The sequence below is a fragment of the Cnephaeus nilssonii genome, assembly GCF_951640355.1.
Source record: "Cnephaeus nilssonii genome assembly, chromosome: 20".
NCBI classification, from domain to species: domain Eukaryota; kingdom Metazoa; phylum Chordata; class Mammalia; order Chiroptera; family Vespertilionidae; genus Cnephaeus; species Cnephaeus nilssonii.
In genome coordinates, this window is record NC_137091.1 from 48413375 (window position 1) to 48436263 (window position 22889).

The 22889-nt window shown below is 45.3% G+C and overlaps 1 protein-coding gene across 14 annotated transcripts in view; it reads right to left on the reverse strand.

Moving 5' to 3' along the window:
* The window catches only part of LOC307116464 (uncharacterized protein), a 204750-nt gene that overhangs the window by 128176 nt on the left and 53685 nt on the right, over positions 1-22889 (reverse strand). For 5 of the 14 annotated variants that reach the window (XM_079800479.1, XM_079800478.1, XM_079800492.1 and 2 more), the window contains one exon: positions 9656-9782. The exons of 2 other annotated variants lie outside the window; for them this stretch is intronic. In XM_079800479.1, coding sequence (XP_079656605.1) covers positions 9656-9782 — 127 coding nt within the window. Of the gene's footprint in view, positions 1-9655; positions 9783-14455; positions 18614-19388; positions 20886-22330; positions 22471-22889 lie in introns of those variants that run through there. 7 more of the 14 variants (XM_079800488.1, XM_079800477.1, XM_079800489.1 and 4 more) reach the window with 7 other exon arrangements.

Consider the following 22889-nt stretch of genomic DNA (forward strand, 5'->3'; position numbering starts at 1 on the left):
GTCTGTTGTGCATGACACAGACTGCGAACAGAATGGCAATACACAGAAACAATGATAAATTGTTTGGCTGCTACAAAGAAACAATGATAAATTGTTCGAGCACAACAAAGACTGTGGTACCGAAGATGTACATAAACCCTGAAAAGATACCGTGTGTCTGAGAAGAAAACACAGAACATTTCCAACTGGATATGTTGGAAATAACCGAACCAATATTAGAGATACTGACAACAGTGTTGACCGAAAGTACACTTTGTTCCACAGATTGTTATTATTTGTTTCTTCCTATAGAAAGATGTGGAAAACAAAATAAATATAATCAAACTGGCACTACATTAATGGAAATATATTAATTATCTCAAAAAGAATGGCAAATAAATATTTTAATTCTGGAAAGAAGGAAAAAAACAACAACTATACAATATCACCAAAATACTGTATCATCAAAATAAAAATACAATGAGAAACTATTTTACAAACATCACACCAAAGGAGAAATTGAAATAATACCCAAATTAAAAAATACAGTGGAATCATGAATGAAAGACAAGATCAACTCAGAAAATCAACGAATTTGCCTGGCAGTGGTGACTCAGTGGTAGAGCTTCAACCTATGAACTAGGAGGTCATGGTTTGGTTCCACGTCAGGGCACAGGCCTGGGTTGAAGGCTTAATCCCCGAATGTACAGGAGGCAGCTGATCAATGATTCTCTCTCTTCACTGATGTTTCTATTTCTCTCTCCCTGTCCTTTTCTCTCTGAAATCAATAGATACATTTAAAACAAATAGAAATTAAGTAATCAAAAAATTTGTACATAAAGCATTAAAATTTTGATTCAGAGAAGCCTACAAATATGTGGAAATGTGAAGAGAATTTAAGGAATTCCTAAGACACTAACAAATCGACCACCAAGGAAACCCCATGGAGACAGAACAGTGAAAAGGAGTAGGTAGCTTATATAAAGTGACATACAAATTCAAGTAACTCACTGAATTCTAAGTAGAATAAATATAAACATGAGAACAGAAAAAGAACAATGAAAATATCATGAGTGCCCTGACTGGTTTGGCTCAGTGGATAGAGTGTCGGACTGTGGAATGAGGGGTCCCAAGTTAGCTTCCGGTTAAGGGCATGTATCCTAGTTGCGAGCACATCCCCGATGGGGCTTGTGCAGGAGGCAGCTGATTGATGTTTCTCTCTCATCGATGTTTCTAGTTCTCTACCCTTTCCCTTCCTTTCTGTAAAAAAATCAGTAAAAATATATATTAAAAAAAATCAATAAAATATTTTTTTAAAAAAGAAAATATCATGAGTCCCAGAATACTATCTAAAAACATATAAAAAAATAATTCCGCATGGAAAAAGACAGCTCCTCTAAGATCATTAGGGGGTTTCTAAGCAGAAAACTATTGGGGGGACAGGGGGAAGGGCACAAATAAAACATTGCACTAAAAAATGAACAAAATCCATCCTATATAATAAAACCCTAATATGCAAAAAAATGTAGGAAGGACAGGTCACTATGATCACACTGATCACCAGGGGGCAGACGCTCAACACAGGAGCTGCCCCCTGGTGGTCAGTGTGCTCCCATAGGGGGAGTGCCACTAGGCTAGAAGCAGTGGCATGGCGGGAGCCTTTGCCACCTCTGCGGATCCCAGACTTGCGAGAGGACGCAGGGCGGGCTGAGGGACCCTCTCTCCACAGTGTATGAATGTCGTGCACTGGGCCTCTAGTCCCAACAAGAATGTTGACAGAACAGATGATAAACAATGGAGAGAAAAACTTTTCCAGCTCCAAAACATTCTCATTATTAGACCTGTCCTATAAAAAATCCATAAGAAATATATTTCTGGAGGTAATTTAAAAATTCTACCCAACACTAACATATCTATACTAATAAAAGGGTAATATGCTAATTAGACTAGGAGATCTTCCAGGAGACCTTCCAGACGTTCTTTTAGACAAAGCCATGGTGGTGGGGCCAAGGTAGAAGCAGTTAGAGGCCAAGATGGGAGGGCAGTTGTGGGTGAACAGGCCGGTGCGGGGGGCCATTGGGGGTGATCAGGCTGGCGAGGGGGGCAGTTAGGGGTGAACAAACCAGCAGGGGGGCCATTTGGGGGCAAGCAGATCATCAGTGGGAGTCAATTGGGGGTGATCAGGACAGTGGTGGTGGGGGGGAAGTTTGGGGTGAGCAGGCCAGCAGGGTAGCAGTTGGGGGCAAGCAGGCCAGTGGGGAGGGCAGGTGGGGGCGAGCAGGCCAGCAGCGGGGGCCGTTGGGGATGAGCAGGCCGGCAGCGGGGGCAGTTGGAGGCGAGCACACTGGCCCAGAGGGCAGTTGGGGGTGATCAGGCTGGCGGGGGGGGGGTCATTTGGGGGCAAGTAGGACAGCATGCAGAGTGGTTAGGGGCAATCAGGCAGGCAGGCAGGTGAGCAGTTGAGAGCCAGCAGTCCCAGATTGCGAGAGGGATGTCCGACAGCCGGTTTAGGTCTGATCCCTGTAAACCGGCAGTAGGACATCCTTCCAGGGGTCCCAGATTGGAGAGGGTGCAGGCCAGGCTGAGGGACATCCCGCCCCCCATGCACGAATTTCGTGCACTGGGCCACTAGTGAACATATAAAGATGCACTGTATGTGGAAAAATATACCAAAATGTAAAAATTTGTGGTGTTCTATTAAAGAAACACATATCACTTTGATTTCTCTTGTGTAACTTTAGAAAATAAAAGGAATCATCTGACCTGAGTGGCTCATTAGTTAAGTGTCTATCTGTGAATCAGGAGGTCACAGTTTGATTCCTGGTCAGGGCACATGCCTGTATTGTGGGCTTGTTCCCCAGTGTGGGGTGTACAGGGGTGGCCAATCAATGATTCTCTCTCATCATGGATATTTCTCTCTCTTTCCCCATCTCATTCTTCTCTAAAATAATATAAAAAATGTATTTTTTAAAAATAAAAGAATAAAATCTTAAATCTTTGCAATAAGACACACAACATTAAAGATAATGTGATATCAACTTATGTAGATACATGGGTAGAAATGGAAATCTGCAGAGATTTGTATGAAATTGACATTATGAGTGTAAGGTACATTGTTATAACCTTAAGATATTTTAAGTAGTTCCTATGGTGACAACCAAAAATAGAAAATAAAATCTCTGCTAATAGGCGTGAAACAATTCTGTATTGGAAATCATAGATTCCACATTTCTAAAATATATATATATACACATTAGTGGCCCTGTGCACAAAATTCCTGCACAGGTGGAAGTGGTTCCCTCAGCCCAGCCTGCACCCTCTCCAATTGGACATCCCTCTTGCAATCTGGGACCACTGGCTCCTAATTGCTCACCTGCTTGCCTGCCTGATGGCCCCTAATTGCTCTCTCCAGCCAGCCTGATCTCACCTCCAACTGCCCACCCCTGCCGGCCTGGTTGTCCCCAACTGCCCTACCCTGACAGCCTGATCTCGCCCCCAACTGCCCTCCCTTGCCAGACTGATCGCCCGTAACTGCCTCTGCCTCGGCCCCCACTACCATGGCTTTGTCCGGAAAGAAGTCGGATGTCTGGAAGATGGCCAGTCAACCTGGTGTAATTAGCATATTACCCTTTTATTAGTATAGATATCTATATAGATACATCTTCAGATGTCCTTCCGGACAAAGCCACGGTGGTGGGGACGAGGCAGAGGCAGTAAGGGGTGATAAGGCTAGAAGAGGAGAGGAGTTCAGGGCGATCAGGCCTGCAGGGAAGGGCAGTTAGGGGAGATCAGGCCAGCAGGGGAGGGCAGTTAAAGGCCATCAGGTTGGCAGGGCGCTGTTAGGGGCATCAGGCTGGCATACAGAGTGGTTAGTGGCGATCAGGCAGGCAGGTAGGTGAGTAGTTAGGAGATAGCGGTCCCAGATTGCAAGAGGGATCCTGGATTGGAGAGGGTGCAGGCTGGGCTGAGGGACCACCCTCCACCCCCCCACCCCCCCCCACGAATTTCATGCACTAGGCCTCTAGAATATAATTAATTTCTCAAAACATGGTATATAAAAATAACCAATGAAGTTAGCTGTGTCCCTGTACAGTAATAGAAATTAATACAGAATAACAAACTTAAGTATGTATTTACATGATTACCAGCATAATGGAAAATAAAATATTAACAGTTTACTTCTTAAGAAGGTGCATGACTTGTATGATGTAAAGTATAAAATCCTGCTGGCTGGCCTCTGCAGTGTGTCTCAGGGGTTGAGCATAGGGCTGCCCAACAAATGGCTGCAGGTTGGATCTCAACCCTATTTGGGACCTGTGAGGAAGCCAAACAATGTCTCTCTCTCACATTGATATTTTACTCTCTCTCTCTCTCTCTCTCTCTCTCTGTTTCTACCCCTCCCTTCCTCTCACTCTCCCTAAAACTCAATGGGAAAAAAAACATCAGGTGAGTATTAACAAAAGAAAACATATACACACACATTGCTGGCTGCAATCAAAGAACAAAACAGTAAGTTGGAAAACACATTCCATGACTCTACTTTGCAATGCTAAAAGCATCAGCTGTCATTAGTATCCAAAGTGACCTAAACATTCAAAGCAATCCCTATCAAAGTCCCAGTGCCTTTTGGTGGAATAGAAAAGCTCTTTGTAAAATTAATGTGAATGTCACAGGACTCCATGTAACCAAGTCAATCATGAAAAGAATGTAAGCAATTAAAGGCTCCAGACTTCTTATTTTAAAACATATTTCAAAACTTCTATTTTCAAAAAACTCTAATACAACACTGGCTGGTTTGGATCAGTGGATAGAGCGTCGACGTGTGAACTGAAGGGTCCCAGGTTTGATTCCTGTCAAGGGCACATGCCCGGGTTGTGGGCTTGATTCCCAGTAGGGGACATGTAGAAGGCAGCCTATCAATGATTCTCTCTCCTCACTGATGTTTCTATCTCTCCCTCTCCCTTCCTCTCTGAAATAAAAAATAAAAAAATTATAAACAAAGAAATAAGAAACCTGTAATACAGACATTAAGGCACGGGGAAATAATAAAGCAAGGTAGAATATAAGGCCTACATAGAAATTCTCCAGGATAGGGACTAAAGATCTTCACCAAGGGTGTCTATACCACCAGACAAGAAAAGGATATTCTCACATTGCCCGAGCAGGCCAGTTGTTTAGAGTGTGGTCCTGATACAAAACCATTGGAGCTTTGATTTGTGCTTAGGGCACATTAAAAAGTAACCAATGAATGCATAAATAAGTGGGGAAATAAATGTATCTCTCTCTCTCTCTCTCCCCCGCCCCCCATCTTTCCCCCATTGCTCCCTTTGTCTAACATCAATAAAAATAAAGTATAAAGTAGTGCTACCTATAATTAAAGAAGAACTCAATTTTATTTTATTTTATTTATTTATTTTTAAAAATATATTTTATTGATTTTCCACAGAGAGGAAGAGAGAGGGATAGAGAGCTAGAAACATCGATGAGAGAGAAACATTGATCAGCTGCCTCCTGCACACCCCCCAATGGGGATGAGCCCGCAACCAAGGTACATGCCCTAGACCGGAATTGAACCTGGGACCTTTCGGTCTGCAAGCCGATGCTCTATCCACTGAGCCAAACCGGCTTCGGCGAGAAGAACTCAATTTTAAATTAACAACACATGCAATGACCTTAAAGTGGAATGCTAACAGGATAAGCTGTCAAGAGTACCCAAGGTTAACATAAACATTCAAAGCCATCACTATCCATGTCCCAATGACACTTTTCACAAAATTAGCAAACGTCATCCTAAATGTGATATGAAATGACAAAGGACACCAGGGAACAAAAACAATCACGGGAGAGATAGTATAAACTTAAAGGCATCATGCCTCCTGATTAAAAAAAAAAAATTCAAAACTGGTGTTAAATAAAAGTATCATCTACACCAGGCGTCCTCAAACTACGGCCCGCGTGGGCCACATGTGGATGTTTTTGCCGTTTTGTTTTTTTACTTCAAAATAAGATATGTGCAGTGTCCATAGGAATTTGTTCATAGTTTTTTTTAAACTATAGTCTGGCCCTCCAACGGTCTGAGGGACAGTGAACTGGCCCCCTGTTTAAAAAGTTTGAGGACCCCTGATCTACACATTAAGACAGAGGTAAATAAAGGAGCACGGTAGGCCCTGGCCAGTGTGGCTCAGGGTCAGAGCATCATCCTGTGCACTTAAGGGTGGCGGGTTCAATTCCCCTTAAAGGGCACAGACCTCAGTTGCAAATTCCCACCCCACCTGGTTGAGGCTTGAGCAGCAGGGGGCCAGTTGATGTTTCTCTCTCACATTGATGTTTCCCTCTCTCTCCACCCTCCTTCCTCCCACCATTCCACTCTCTCTAAAAAGCAATGGAAAAAATGTGCTCAGGTGAGGATTAACGACCACTACAAAAGAGAAGCACTGTAGAATAAAAAGCCTACTTACAACTTCTCACACATGTGGTAAAATAATCTATAAAGTGTGCATATACCACAAAACAAGTAAAGCATATTCTCACATATACAAATAATGTTGAGATACTTAGATGTCTACATGTAAAATGAGTGAAGTTGGACTGTTATTAAACACCATATACAAATATTAAGTCAAAATGGATAAAAGATTGAAAAATAAAGCTAATAATAACTCAATCTATTAAAAGAAGAGGTATACTAAAGTTTTAGTTTTTAAATACATTTTTATTGATTTCAGAGAAGAAGGGAAAGGGGTGGGAGGGGGAGGGGAAGATGGAGAGGGAGAGGGAGAGGGAGATGGAGAGGGAGAGGGAGAGGGAGAGGGAGAGGGAGAGGGAGAGGGAGAGGGAGAGGGAGAGGGAGAAACATTAAGAGATTCATTGATTGGCTGCTTCCAGCATTCCCCCTACTAGGGATGGAGCCTGCAAATGGCTCATGTGCCCTCATCAGAATCGAACCCAGGACGCTTCAGTCTACAGGTTAACATTATCCACTGAGACAATCTGGCTAGTCCAAATAGAAAAGTTTCTTGACATTTGATATTTTATTATAGCACTAAAAGGAAAGGTACACAAAACATAATAGTCAAAAGGCATTAAGCCCTATATAAAAATAACTTCACATTAAAGCAATTGTGAATGCGTTCAAAATACAAGGAGTGAAATGGGAAAAAACGCCTCCAAAGTGTATTTCTGATAAGCAGTTAATATCTATAATATATATATAGACTTTTTACAAGTCAACATGAAAAAAGAAGTAACACAACTTTTAAAATATCCAAAGATAGATATATGGTTAACTAATCTGTAAGATAGAAGGCAAGAACACATAATAGCGCCCTAGATGGTTTGGCTCAGTGGATAGAGCATCGGCCTGTGAATTGAAAGGTCCCAGGTTTGCTTCTAGTCAAGGACACATGCCCGGATTGTGGGCTCGATCCCCAGTGGGGAACTTGCAGGAGGCAGCCGATCCATGATTCTCTCTCATCATGGATGTTTCTATCTCTCTCTCTCTTCTTTCCTCTCTGAAATCAATAAAAATATTTTTTTTAAGCCCTAGCCAGTTTGACCCAGAGGATAGAGCGTCGGCCTGTGGACTGAAGGGTCTCAGGTTCAATTCTGGCCAAGGGCATATGCCTGGGTTGCGGGCTCGATCCCCAGTGGGGGGTGTGCAGGAGGCAGCCAATCAATGATTCTCTCTCATCATTGATGTTTCTATCTCTCTCTCCCTCTTCCTTCCTCTCTGAAATCAATAAAGAAATATATTTTTGAAAAAAAAATATTTTTTAAAAAGAACACACAATAGGTATAGACAGTTTCTTCACCAATTAGTGCAAGAAAAACTGAACAGATACATGCAAAAATAATCAAACAAGATCCCGTTCATAGGTCATTAAACAAAATGAACTCAACATGGATTAACAATTAAAATATAAGACCTGAAACCATGCAAACACTGAAAGAAAGCATAGTCAATGAACTTTACCATCACTCTTAAAAATAGTGGTTTGGATGTATCTTCCTAGGCATAACAAAGCATCTAAAAAATAAAGAAATGAGACTACACGCCAGAACCAGTTTGGCTCAGTGGATAGAGTATCAGCCTGCGGACTGAAGGGTCCCAGGTTCGATTCCGGTCAAGGGCACGTGCGTTGGTTGCGGGCACATCCACAGTCGGGGTGTGCAGGAGGCGGCTGATCTGTGTTAATCTCTCATCGATGTTTCTAACTCTATCTCTCTCACTTCCTTTCTGTGAAAAATCAATAAATATATATATTTTTAAAAATGAGACTACAAAAGAATAATCTGGTATACCAAAGAAACCACCGAGTAACAACAAAAAAAGCCCAGCATTGTTACATCCTGAAAAGCTAAAGAGCCAAAATATATAAGGTACTTACACAACTTAACACCAAAAAGACAAACAATATGATTAAAAAATGGGCATAGGACCTGAATAGTCATTTCCCAAAAAGGACATAAAGATGCGCAATAGACATATTAAATCATGTTCAACTCATTCATCATCAGAGAATTGCAAATGGAACATCACCATGAAATACCACCAAACACGTAACAGGGTGGCAATTATCCATAAATCAAAAAACGACAAGTATTACCAATGAAGTAGAGAAATGAGAATATTGATGCACTGTCAGCAAAATTATAAACACACTGGTGCAGCCACAAACAAAACACAATGGAGGATTTTCCAGTATTTACAAAAGGTACCAGGTAACAGTGATGCCATATCCAGCAATTTAAAAAAATTTTTTTTTCAAATATATTTTATTGATTTTTTACAGAGAGGAAGGGAGAGGGATAGAGAGTTAGAAACATCAATGAGAGAACCATCAATCAGTTGCCTCCTCCATACCCCCTACTGGGGATGTGCCCACAACCAAGGTACATGACCTTGAGGGGAATTGAACCTGGGACCCTTGAGTCTACAGGCCGACGCTCTATCCCCTGAGCCAAACTGGTTAGGGCCATATCCGGCGATTTATACTGAAAACACGTATTATCTGGGCACATACAAAAAATCAATTAATGCCCAGTTGAAGTTTGTATGTCTCTCTAACTCCCTTCCTCCCTGAATTCAACAAAATCTTAAAAAATTAAAGAAAATGGAATGTGAATTTTGATAGAGGCTTTCCCATTTTCAATCCAGGTTGTCCTCTGGACAGAAGACATGGTAGAATATTAGCATATTCTAGAAAATGATTTTCTAAAATATTTTCTGATAGTACATTAATTAGTGTAGACAACATGTAATGTGTGTAAACATTGAGTTCCTAATTCACATATATCACAAAGCCTTTCTTTTCTATTCCACGGACCCCAATTTGTTCCTTTTTAAAAAAAAAAATACATTTTTATTGCTTTCAGAGAGGAAGGGAGAGGGAGAGAAAGAAACATTAATGATGAGAATCATTGATAGGATATCTCATGCACGCCCCCTACTGGGGAGCGAGCCAGCAACCCTGGTATTGGCCTTTCACCAGAATCAAACCTGGGACCTTTCAGTCTGCAGAGCGGTGTTCTCTCCACTGAGCCAAACCAGCTAGGGCCCAATCTGTTCCTTGAGAACAAGAATCTAGAAAGCAGAAGGCCCTGAGAGATGTTAAAATAATAAAGGAAACAAAACCCTGCAGGTGGAGTAGGAACTCGGGAAGGAAGTCATCCTCACCCAGGGAGGCCAGGTTGCTGCAGTTCTCCAACATCACATCCAGGTACAACTTCCGCTGAGCTGGGTCCAGGCATTCCCACTCCTCCTGAGAGAAATCGACGGCCACATCCCTGAAGGTCAACGGTCCCTGAAAGAAAAGACACATTTACCAAGAGGAGTTCACAATGTCACCCAACATGGAAACAGTGTCAGGAGAGGAGGATTGGACATAGGGGAGTATCCTGAATCACCCAATAAGATCACTTTGCCCCAGTTCAAACATTGATACATGAGGATGACACATGTCCACAAATCCACAGTACAGATTTTACTTTTCAGGAAAATAAACTTTAAAATTGAGGCACAGCCCTTGTTGGTCTGGCTCAGTGGGTATACAGTGTCAGACTGCGCACTGAAGAGTCGCAGGGCACATGCCTGGGTTGCGGGCTCCATCCCCAGTTTGGGATGTGCTGGAGGCAGCAGATCAATGATTCTCTCTCATCATTGTTTCTCTCTCTCTTTCTCAATTATTCTCTAAAATCAATAAAAATATATTTAAAAATAAGTTAAAAATAAAATAAAGGCATGGACACAGGCATATGGATTTCTGAGTGCTGTGTTTGCATCGTTAAGGGTCAATGTTGTCTATTTTTCAGCTGGAAATGTCATGCTGAGTTGGAAGTACATGGACTTCTTCTCAAGTGTGAAGCAGACCACAACAAAATGAACTTCTATAAAGACACAGATTCTGATTCTTGTTCTGAGATGGGGCCTGTGTTTCCACATGTGTCACAAGCTCACTTTTTACTCGTGATGCTAATGTTTCCGAATCATGTGCCATACTTGTGAACACACAGAAAAAGAAAACAGAAAAAAAAATTCATACAGAACTTTGAATTAAAAGGGTTTGTTAATGGAATTAAGTTCTTATGGAATAGGACACATAGGAACTACAATCCTAGTTAGAAATTTACTACGAGCAATCTTAGAACAACATTATTCTGCCTGGTCTAGATGGCATTGCTCAGTGGTTGAGCGTTAACCCATGCACCAAGAAGTAACTGGTTCGATTCATGGTCAGGTACACGACCAGTTTGTGGGCTCAATCCCCAGTTTGGGGTGTGCAGGAGGCAGCCGATCAATGATTCTCTATCATCATTGATATTTCTATCGCTCTCTACCTCTCTCTTCATCTCTGAAATAGATAAAAACGTACCTGAGAAAAAAAATAGATGAAATAATGTTAACAGTTTAAGAACAGAGACACACATTTTATAACTATGAAATCAAGATGGTTTTGTGATTTTGCGAATCTCATGAATCTTTTTCTGTATGATTCCCTTTGTGTTTCATAAACAAACTAGAGGCCCGGTGCACGAAACTTGTGCACGGGGTGGGGAGGCGGGGTGTGTCCCTCAGCCCAGCCTGCACCCTTTCCAATCTGTGACCCCTCAAGGGATATCCGGTGGGATTGGGCCTAAATAAGTAGTCGACATCCCTCTCATAATCCAGGGCTGCTGGCTCCCAACCGCTTGGTGCCTGCCTGCCTGATTGCCCCTAACCGCTTCTGCCAACCATCTTGATCACCACCTAACCACTCCCCTGCCAGCCTGACCAATGCCTAACTGCTCCCCTGCTGGCCCAATTGCCCCTATCTGCCCTCCCCTGCCATCCTGGTCACCCCTAACTGCCCTCCCTTGCCAGCCTGGTCACCCCTAACTGCCCTCCCTTGCCAGCCTGGTCACCCCTAACTTCTCTTCCTTGCCAGCCTGGTCGTCTCTAACTGCCCTCCCCTGCTGGCCTGGTTGCCCCCAACTGCCCTTCTCTGCTGGCCTGGTCACCTTTAAATGCCCTCCCCTGCAGGCCTGACCGCCTTCAACTACCCTCCCTTGCAGGCCTGGTCCCTCCCAACTGCACTCCCCTGCTGGCCTGATTGCCCACAACTGCCCTCCCCTGCTGGCCATCTTGTGGTGGCCATCTCGTGTGTTGGAGTGATGACCAATTTGCATATTACCTCCTTATTATATATGATGATAAGGAGAGAAACATAAGGATACAAAACAAGTTAAAACTATTGTTCCTTTTGTGGTTGTAAATCCTAAACTAGGGAGATTTTTCCCATTGAGTTTTGTAGAGTGGGAGGCAGGGAGGTAGAGTCACAAAAGGGAAAGAGAGAGAGAGGCGGGGGAGAGGGAGAAAGAGAGAAATATCAATGTGAAAGAGAGACAGAGACACATGATTGGCTGGGTACCGCAGGTTCCCAGAAACTACTTGCCCTGGACCAGGAATCAAACTCTCCACCACTGATCCACACACCAGCCTGGGGGAACTAATGTTTCTTACCAGCACAATACTTTCAAAATTTTTATGTATCATTAGTGGAGAGCTATTTCACAGAAACTTACTAATAATGAAAATAAACATATGTTAATGTCATTCTTGGAAACTTCCTAGAGAATACGAAAAGTGATCATATAGGCCAGTGATGGGCAACCTTTTGAGCTTGGTGTGTCAAACTTCGCCAAAAAACTGAGCATAACTCGGGTAGTGTGTCACTTTGAGGAAAAAACTAACTCCAAGACTCTAGTCGCAAATGTTTCATCCTCAGGAGCAGCAAGTGTTTCATCCTCAGCATGCGGATGCCTCAGCAACCGCGTGTCAGAAATGGCTACGCGTGTCAGTGCTGACATGCGTGTCATAGGTTCGCCATCACTGATATAGGGTATGTCCACGATGGGAGTACAGAATATAATGAAAATGTAAAGAATAATGGCCTGATTGTTTACAGCTCCCATAAAAAAGCCAATGATGTGTAGGAAATAAAAGTCCTTCATTTTCCAAAGCAAAAGCCAAGAAGAGAGACATTTCCAGATGTGAAGTGATGGTCTTTGCACAACTTTCATTAAATTGCTACTACACCCTTAAGGGAGACCACTAACTCTACAGTGAGGGGAACACCTCTGCTACGTGAACATCAGGTGGACTGAACAATGGGTATCATGTGACTGAGGCACACAGTAAGTCAGGTCAGCCCTTCTGTAACATTACTGCCAAAAATACATCAATAAGGAAAGAATTAGGTGGGAATGATCACAAATAAAAATAATTTGTGTCAATCCACGTGTACCTCTCATGTACTGTAAGCTAATGGAATATTTACTTACCAAGTCTTTCGTACTAATTTAGTGAGCAACGCTCTTCTATTTACTATTTACTCTTCTTTCACAACTTTCTGAGCTATTCTGAACAGTAAAATGGGCATTTTCTTACCCATGATCAAGAGCATGCTGCAGCCACTTGAACCTAAAACCTACATTTCCCTTCTTCAAGACACAAGAGCTTCTGACTCCATCCCAATAGGGATGTTAGAGACGGCTGCCTTCCCAGGTGGATCTGTCACAAAAGGGATGTTTGGAATAGTTGAAAGTTGTTAATTAAAGGTGGGAATGCTTCCTGAACAGGGAGAGGCTGTATAAAATGAATGTAGAGAGCCCTGGCCAGTTTTTCTCAGTGGATAGAGCTTTGGCCTGCGGACTGAAGGGTCTCAGGTTCGATTCCGGTCAAGGTCATATGCCTGGGTCGCAGGCTCAATCCTCAGTGGGGGCATGCAAGAAGCAGCCGATCAATGATTCTCTCTCATCATTGATGTTTCTCTCTCTCTCTCCATCTCATTTCTCTCTGAAATCAATAAAAAATATATATATTTTTAAAAATGACTGCAGATAAAGCTCTGGGACAAAGGAGAGAAGTATAGCCTAGCCAGAGTGGCTCAGAGGTAGAGCGTTGACCTATGAATCAGGAGGGCAGGTTTCTATTCCTGGTCAGGGCACACTTCAGGTTTCAGATTCGATCCCCAGTGGGCATTGTGCAGGAGGCAGCATGTTTCGCTCTGCTCATTGATGTTTCTACCTCTCTCTCCCTCTCCCCATTTTATTTTTTCAAAATACACTTTATTGATTTTTTTACAGAGAGGAAGGGAGAGGGATAGAGAGTTAGAAACATTGATGAGAGAAACATTGATCAGCTGCCTCCTGCACACCCCCTACTGGGTATATGCCCGACCAGAATCAAACTTGGGACCCTTCAGTCCGCAGGCCAATGCTCTATCCTCTGAGCCAAACCAGTCAGGGCTCCCATTTTGAAATCTATAAAAACATATATTAAAAAGGAGACAGGGCCCTGCTGGTTTGGCTCAATGGATAGAGGGTCAGCCTGCAGACTGAGGGGTCCAGGTTGATTCTGGTCAGGGGCACATGCCTGGGTTGCAGGCTCAATCACCAGTTGGGGGCGTGCAGGAGGCAGCCAATCAATGATTCTCATCATTGATGTTTCTCTCTCTTCCTCTCCCTTCCTCTCTAAAATCAATAAAATATATATTTTTAAAAAGAGATAGGGAAATATAGAAACTGCTGACACTAACTATCATAAGAAAAAAGGAAAGAAATAAGGAAAGGAAAACAACCTGGAAAGGCAAGAACATCAGAAATAAGAGAAATATGGAGGAGAAAGCTGAAGGGGAGTTGAGAGGGAGAGGGGTCCTGGTGAACAGAAGTGGGGGCACCAAAGGGGGGGATGCACTTGAGACAGAGAGACTAGTTCAAGGAGAAGAATTGAGGGACTGAGTGCAGGGACAGAAAGGGGGGATTTAGGGGTGATGGAGCAGAGGGAAAAGTAGCACTGAGTCAGCCAGCTGTGGGGAGCAGGACAGAGTGTAACAGGGGAAGCAGAAAGGGAAACAGGCTTAGGGAGGAAAAGAGAAATAAATCACCAGATGTTAGAGGAAAAGCAAACACAGCCTGTGATCCAGGACACATCTTTTACCTGAGGAGCAGCCATGTGGTCCTGGTCCTGATCGGGGTCTGGGTTGTTTCCTCAGGTGACAATATGCTGAGGAGTCACAGAATGTGCCTTCAAAGGTGACCACGCAGCCTGTTAATCAGCTCACCTCACACTCAGTCAGAAGGACCTGGAAATGAGGGAAAAGACACACTTTGTCACAGGAGAGAGCCAGGAACAATGAGCTCCCACATGGAGACCACACTGTGAGGGGTTTTATTCTGTCTTCATGGGTCTGTCCTCCCAAAGACTTCCACAAACTCCTACAGCAGTGAGAACATGTGCTGCTCTGCTGAACCCCAAACCCAACACAACACCATTACCTCCCCTGAAAAAGCCTGCCCTGGGGCCCATGTCCTGGCATCTTTAACCAGTTCCCTCCTGGGGCCTGGGAGGGTCCCCCAGAGCAGTTTCAGTAGCGCTGGGCACAGACACCAGACAAAGCTCACCTGAGACCTCTGGGTAGTGGGAGGGGGTGAAGCAGGAACTTGTACACGTGCAGGTTTCCCAGGCGGATTTCCTTCCTCCTTTCCCAGGAAATTACGGAGAATAGATCTTCATGCTAAAGCCTTTGGGTAAAATTACCTATTGAAATATGCTCATCAAATGACCTCACCATGAATAGAGGGGCTCTGTGGGAACCACGTTCCAGTTCATTCCAGTCCACCTTTCAATAGTTTCAGAGAATGGACCAGAGGGACTTAGGAAAACGGCTCCTTTGTGGCTCACAGACACTAAGACAACAAATCACATGAAGGGAAGGAAAGAGGTGCTCAACATTAGACCGAATCACACAACTAGCTCCCGACTGTGAAGACCATTGACATCCTTACCAAGTGAACGCTGAGATCGCCTCATATTACTAAGTGCCAATGGAAGTTTCCACATATGATAAACAGTAGAAAGATGCAGAGCTCAGAATCTGAACTACACACAATATATTTAAAACCAAAAACAAATGGGTTGTTTCTTTTAATGTAAAGATTTCTAGGTTTAAAGCTTTAAAAAGGGAGAGACTGCCTTATATTAACAAAAGAATGATAAGAGGTGCTTGTAAGATGTTACCAACGATAATTTCAGAAATTAATGACTATTTACATAAATTAAATATCAGAGATAGAAAATGCAAATCCATGGGACAGAAAAAAAGATCCAGTGCTTTTAATATTCCTTCATAAAAGATCAGACTCAGTCATATCTTGTCCCAGGTCACCTCCTTCTTGCATTCCCAGGACATAACAAGGGGCCCATCAGGAACATACCAGTCTCTCCCTCTGTGTGATTGAGGTTGCAAATGGGTCAAATAATTATAAAACATTCATAAGCTTTATAAATTGGAGATCTGTAATTCTTATTCAAATCTATTTAAACATATAAAGCCACAAGTCGATAAATCAAAACGTAACCATCCACACCCCATCAGCTCACCACTCACCCAGATCAGGGTCCCCTCCTCCCACTACCATGTATTTCTGTCCATGGATCTGTCTCTGTCTCCCTGTTCCCTTTCTCTCCAATGTTGTCTTTTCCTATATTTTTTGTTTATGTTTTAATATATACTTTATTGATTTCAGTTAGGAAGGGAGAGGAGAGATAGAAACATCAATGATGAGAGAGACTCCTTGATTGGCTGCCTCCTGCAAGCCCCCCAGTGTGAACTAAGACAAAAAGAACAGACCAGGAATCGAACTGTTACCTCCTGGTTCATAGGTCCACCTACAACCACTGAACCATGCTGGCTGGACTTTTCCTATGTTCTGCCTCCCTCTCCCCTGCTCTTTTTCCCTTTTTCTTTATTTCTGTCCCTACACCTGGATCATTAAACTCCTGAAACCTTATTTCACCTTCAGTTGTTCTTTCTCCCTGGTCTTTCTGATTGCTCCCATCTACGTGCACACCTGGGTCTTTCTCTTCCCACTTCTGTGTCCCCTCTGCTGTCCCTGTTACAGTCTGTCCTGTTACCCACAGCTGGTGACTCTCAGTTCTGCTTCTCCCTCTCCTCTGTCATCCTTACAATTAAAAAAAATAAAAAAACCTCACGAATATTCACAGTAGTTTCTGTAACTACAAAGAATAATAAAGACAGGCTAAGCAAGTAAGAAAAAAATACCTCAAATAATGTTAACATGGTATGCAGAGTCTGACACACCTATGAGAACTATCTACAATAATAAAAGCATAATATGCAAATCGATCCAAGAACCAAACAGCAGAACGAACATCCAGACGACCACGCTATGACACGCACAGGCACCAGGCCAGCCAAGATGGGTGAGATGTGACTGGTTGGGGGCCCAACTATTGCCCCATGATCGCCCTACAGAGGGAGGCCCAGGCCACCTACTGGTTGGCGGGGCCTCCCTCTGCAGGGGTGGTGGGGAGTGGGTGGGGTGGGGATGGGGTGGGGCAAGCAGGGGGGACCATCATGGAGCCCTGGCCAGGTGGGCAGGGCCTACCTCTTTGGGGCAATCAATCACGGGGCTCCCGGACTGTGAGAGGGCACAGGCCAGGCTGAGAAACACCCCCCACCCCCCGCCAGTGCAAGAATTTCGTGCACCGGAACTCTAGTGTACACTATAAAAGAGATAGAAAACAGAATTGTCATATCAATAAAATCAAGATTACTTTGTGATTGCATAAATTTCATGAATTTATTTGTGAACGATACCCTGAGTATTACAAACACAATAAGGAGAGGAATTCACATTATGATGGAAAACAAATTAGACCTATTTTTTCATATACACTCATTTATTGGAAAATTTCTGTATATTAGTGGAGAGCTACAATCATAGAAATTTAACTGAATTGAAAATATATTTGTATGATTCTTGTAAACATTCCAAAATATTCAAAAAGTGATCATGTACAGTATGTCCATGACATGAGTATAGAATATAAGGAATATTACAGGAACACGGCCTGATTGGTTAAAGGCCTATGAGAAAAGCCAATGATCTGTAGGAAAGAAAAGCAAAGCGTCTATTTTCCAAAGCAAATAGAAAGTAAGAAGCGGGGCGTTTCCTGGTGCCATGTGACGGCCTTTGCACATCTCTCAACAAAGCCCTACTAACCCTTTCGTACAGAGAAAGGGAGGCCATCAACTCTACAGAGAGGGGAGCACCTCTGCCACATGAACATCACGTGGACGGGACAAGGGCATCAGGTGACTGAGGCACAGGAAAGGCCAGGTCACCACTGCTGACATTCCTGGCAAAGATACATCAATAAGGAAATAATTATGTGAAAATGGTCACAAATAAACATTAATTTTTGCAAGTGTCAATCCACGTGTACCTCTCATGTTCCATAAGCTACTGGTACATTTCAATACCAAGTTTTTTGTACTAATCAAGTGAGCAAGTTTATTCTATTTACTCTTCTCTCTTCAGAACTTTTTGAGCTATTCTGAGCAGTAAGATGTGCATCATTTTATTTTTTTAAATATATTTTTTATCGATTTCAAAGAGGAAGGGAGAGGGAGAAATAGAAACATCAATGATGAGAGGATCATTGATTGGTTGCCTCCTGCACGCCCCCTACTGGGGATTGAGACTGCAACCTGACCATGGGCTCTTGACCAGAATCAAACCAGGGTCCTTCCAGTCTGCAGTCCAAGGCTCTATCAAGACCAGCTAAGGCAGTGGTCGGCAAACTCATTAGTCAACAGAGCGGCAAACTGTGGCTCGAGAGCCGCATGTGGCTTTGGAGCCGCAGTTTGCCGACCAGTGAGCTAGGGCATATATGCATCTTCTTACCTGTGATCTAGAGCTGATGCTGCAGCCACTGTAACCTAACACCTACATTTGCCTCCTTCACTGATACCCGAGCCTCTGATTGATCCCAGTAGGGATGTCAGACATGGCTGCCTTCCAAGTTTAATCTGTCACAAAAGGGATGTTTTGAGTAGTTGAAAGTCACTAATTAAAGGTGGTAATCCTTCCTGACTTGGGGAGGCTGCATGAAATGAAGGTAGAGAAGGCTCTGGGACAAAGAAGAGAATTATAGCTCGGCCAGTGTGGCTGAGAGGTAGATGGCTGACCTATGAACCAGGAGGGCAGGGTTGGATTCCTGGTCAGGGCACACTGCAGGTTTCTTTCTTCTTTCTTCTTCTTCTTTTTTTTTTTTTATATATTTTATTGATTTTTTACAGAGAGGAAGAGAGAGGGATAGAGAGTTAGAAACATCGATGAGAGAGAAACATCGATCAGCTGCCTCTTGCACACCCCCCACTGGGGATGTGCCCGCAACCCAGGTACATGCCCTTGACCGGAATCGAACCTGGAACCTTTCAGTCCGCAGGCCAACGCTCTATCCACTGAGCCAAACCGGTTTCGGCTACACATTGCAGGTTTCACATTGGATAGCCAGTGGGGGTGTACAGGAGGCAGCTGATCAATGATTCTCTCTGCTGACTGATGTTTCTGACTCTGTCTCCCTCTTCTTTCCACTGTGAAATCAATAAAAATATATATATATATTTTAAAAAAGAGGGAGAGCCGAAACCGGTTTGGCTCAGTGGACAGAGCGTCAGTTTGAGGACTGAAGGGTCCCAGGTTTGATTCCGGTCAGGGGCATGTGCATTGGTTGCGGGCACATCCCCGGTGGGGGGTGTGTAGGAGGCAGCTGGTTGTTGTTTCTCTCTCATCGATGTTTCTGGCTCTCTATCCCTCTCCCTTCCTCTCTGTAAAAATTCAATAAAATATATTTAAAAAAAAACAAAGAGGGAGGAAAAAAAAGGAGAAATTATGAAAAAAGAGAAGTATAGAAAGTGTTGACAATGACTATGATGAAAAAAATAATGAAAAAAGGAAAGAAAAACAACATGCAAAGGCAAGAACATCGGAACTAGAGAAATAAATCACCAGATGTCAGAGGAAAAGCAAACACAGCCTGTGACCCAGGACACATCTTTTACCCGAGAAGCAGCCATGTGGTCCTGGTCCCGATGGGGTCTGGGATGTTGTCTCAGGTGACACAATGCTGAGGAGTCACAGAATGTGCCTTCAAAGAAGCCAGCACAGCCTGTTAATCAGCTCACCTCATATGCACAGGCAGAAGGACCTCGAAATGAGGAAAAGGCCACCCCATCCTGTCCTCGGTCACAGGAGAGAGTCAGGAACAATGAGCTCCCACATGGAGACCACACTGGGAGTTGTTGAGTGTATGTCTTCATGTGTCTCTCCTCCCAAAGACATCCACAAACTCCTACCGAAATGAGAACGTGAGCTGCTGTCCTGACCCCCCAAACCAAACAGAGCACCCCCTTACCTCCCCTGAACAAAGCTTGCTCCTCACTCTCACAAAGGCGTCCTGCTAATCCCTGTCCTCACCTTCCATCACCTGTAGTACCTCAGTAACCAATGTTACCCCACCCAGAGCAGCTGTCCACCTCCATGGGGAAAAGCGCACCTGAGGATATTTCTTTTTTAAGAAAATATATTTTATTGATTTTTTACAGAGAGGAAAGGACAGAGAGTTAGAAACATTGATGAGAGAGAAACACCAATCAGCTGCCTCTTGCACACCTCCTACTGGGGATGTGCCCCCAATCAAGGTACATGCCCATGAACAGAATCCAACCTGGGACCCTTCAATCCACAGGCCAGGCTCTATCCACTGAGCCAAACCGGCTAGGGCCTGAGGGCATTTCTCAAAGCTCCTCAGGGGATCTGAGAAGACCCAGAGGATTTACCTCAGGATGTTTTTAAATAATAAATTAAGTGTCACACATAGAAAAAGTAAATCCATGGAAGTAACACACACACACACACACACACACACACACACACACACACACTAACAAAACACCACAGCAACAAAGGTAAGGCTTCTAAAATTCCTTGAAAAAGCATCAGGTGGTGACAGACACAGGTCACCTCCTCGTTGCCATCCCAGGAAAGGACACGGGACCCATGACCAACAGACAAGTCCCTCCCCTCTGAGTGAATAAGGGTTACAATTGGAAGCAAATTATTGTAAAATTCCCAAGCCTTCTAAACTCTAGATTTATAATTGTCACTCAATCTGTATAACTAAGACAATTCAGCTGTTAAATTAACTATATAAAGCCATGCTTAGGCAGCATGCTCTCTGGCTGAGCTTGGACCAGGAGGTCATGGTTACATTCCTAGTCAGGGCATACGGTCAGGTTACAGGTTTGATCCCCAGTGAAGGGCGAGCAGGAGGTAGCTGACAAATGATTCTCTAGTCATTGAAGTTTCTCTCTCTCCCTCCCATGCCTCAGGGAGATCAACAGAAATGTATTTAAAATACACACACACACACACACACACACACACACACACACAGAGCCATAAGCCGATAAATCACAACTAAATCATCCACACCCCATCAGCTCACCCCTCACCCAGTTCAGGGTTCCCCTCCTCCCACTACCATGTATTTCTGTCCATGGATCTGTCTCTGTCTCCCTGTTCCTTTCTCTCCTCTGTGGTCCTTTCCTGTGTCCCCCCCCCCCCTCCCCTGCTCTTTCCCCCCTTTTCTGTCTGTCCCTACACCTGGACCATGAACCTCCTGAAACCTATTTCCCTTCCGGTGCTCTTTCTCCTGGTCTCTGATCGCTCCATCTCCACACACGTCCGCGTCTGTCCCTCCCCACGCCCGTGTCCCCGCTGCTGCCCGGTACAGTCTGTGCTGCTCCCCACAGCTGGGGACTCCGCGCTGCTCCCCTCTGCTCCCTCCTCCCTAAGCCCCCCTTTCCGTCCCTGCACTCGCTCCCCAACTCTTCTCTGAACCAGTGTCTCCGTCTGACCTGCCTCCTCCTGTGCGGCCCCCACTTGTGCTCACCAGGACCCTCTCCCTCTCAGCCCCCTCCTCTCTCTGGGCTCCCCTCCCCCTATTTCCCCACTTCCCTCCTCCTCAGGCTGCTTTCCCGAGTTCCCCCCTCACTCCCACCATCGCCGTCCAGTCCCTCCCACACCCCCTGAAGCACCCATCTTATATAAAAACTGCTGTGGGACATTTTAACCCTGCTATTTGGGCTTATGTAAATCCTTGCTTGCTTAAAATAAGGCTACTACCCTTTCAGAGAGGCCGCGGACTGTGCCCCAGACAGAGCGGTCAGTGCGGACACCAGGCCGGGCGGTGAGATGCGGTCTCCAGGCCCCTCCCAGCCCGCAGGCCTTCTCTCTCAGGAGGCCCTGGAGGCCCATTCCAAATTTGGGAGACAAAAGAGCTAAACAAAATTATAAACAGGAAAAGTTTCCTCCGCGTTAGGGGCCCAGAATTTGAAAGGCATTTTTCTCTGGGCCTGTGCAGAATTTAATAATTAAAATGCAACTTCCTTTCTCTAAGAGTGGCTTGGTTTTTCTCCCTTCTTCTGTAACACCCCTATGGGCCCCTCTCTGCGGACCCCTCACCGCCCTTCCTCCTCCCACGTGTCTGTCTCTCTCCCTCCCCCTCCTGACCCCCCAGCCCGGGTCCCCGCCCCCCGCAGTCACCGCCCCCACAAAGCCCTCCCTGCGGGCAGGTCACCTCTTCTGGGGACACCGCGTTCTTCCCCTGAGCCCCACCCCATGGACACTGTGCTCCCCGGGCACTCAGACCCCTTATTAATGGGGGGGCCTAGGAAGGCGGGGAGCAGACCCCCAGGCCGGAGCCATCCGGGCTCTGTGGGCGGAAAGCGCCGGGCGGGGGCGGGGCGCAAAGGGCGGGAACCCCCTGACCCAGACTCCCAGCCCCGCGGGGGGACCGGCGGCCCCGGGGATGGTTTTCAGCAGGAAAACCACGCGGCAGGCGGGGGCCACAGCCACAGGCGGAGAGACCGCGGGCCGGGCCTCAGTTTCCCCCAAAGGAACGCGGCGCCTCCACTGCGCAGCCGCCCGGGACCGGACTCACCGCTGTGAGGGGCTCCGGGGCGGGGACCTCACCACGGACTTCAGCGCCCGCAGCGCCCTCAGCCTTCCCTGCGGGGAGGGGGACGGAGAGCAGAACAAACACCCTCCTCAGGAAAAACCGCCACCTTCCCCGCTACAGCCTCTTCCGTTGGCAAAAAACTGCGCATGCGCCTCCCCGCGGGATGGGCGGGGCCAGCGCCTGAGCTGAGCGGCTCCGCGGTGGGGGCGGGGCCTGTGCGGGGACAGAGGGCGGGAGGGCGGGGCAGGAGCGAGGGGGCAGCCCTGGGTCCCTCACCTCCTCCCACAGGGACAGCCCCTCCTGGGGGAGTTCCCCCGTCATTGTTGGGGTTTGGCTGGTGACGCGGCTGTGACAGGATTCACCAGGGAGAGAAGAGACAGGAGCAGAGAGGGCGGGTATTTTGCTTCTTTAAAGGGAGGAAAGGGCCAGGTGCCCTCTGATGGCACAAGGCTCCCCAGATAGAGGGGCTGTTCTTTTATTGGGGTGCTAGCGAGTAAATGGCAGCTGTGGCAAAGCATAAAGAGGGGAGGAGGCATCTGGA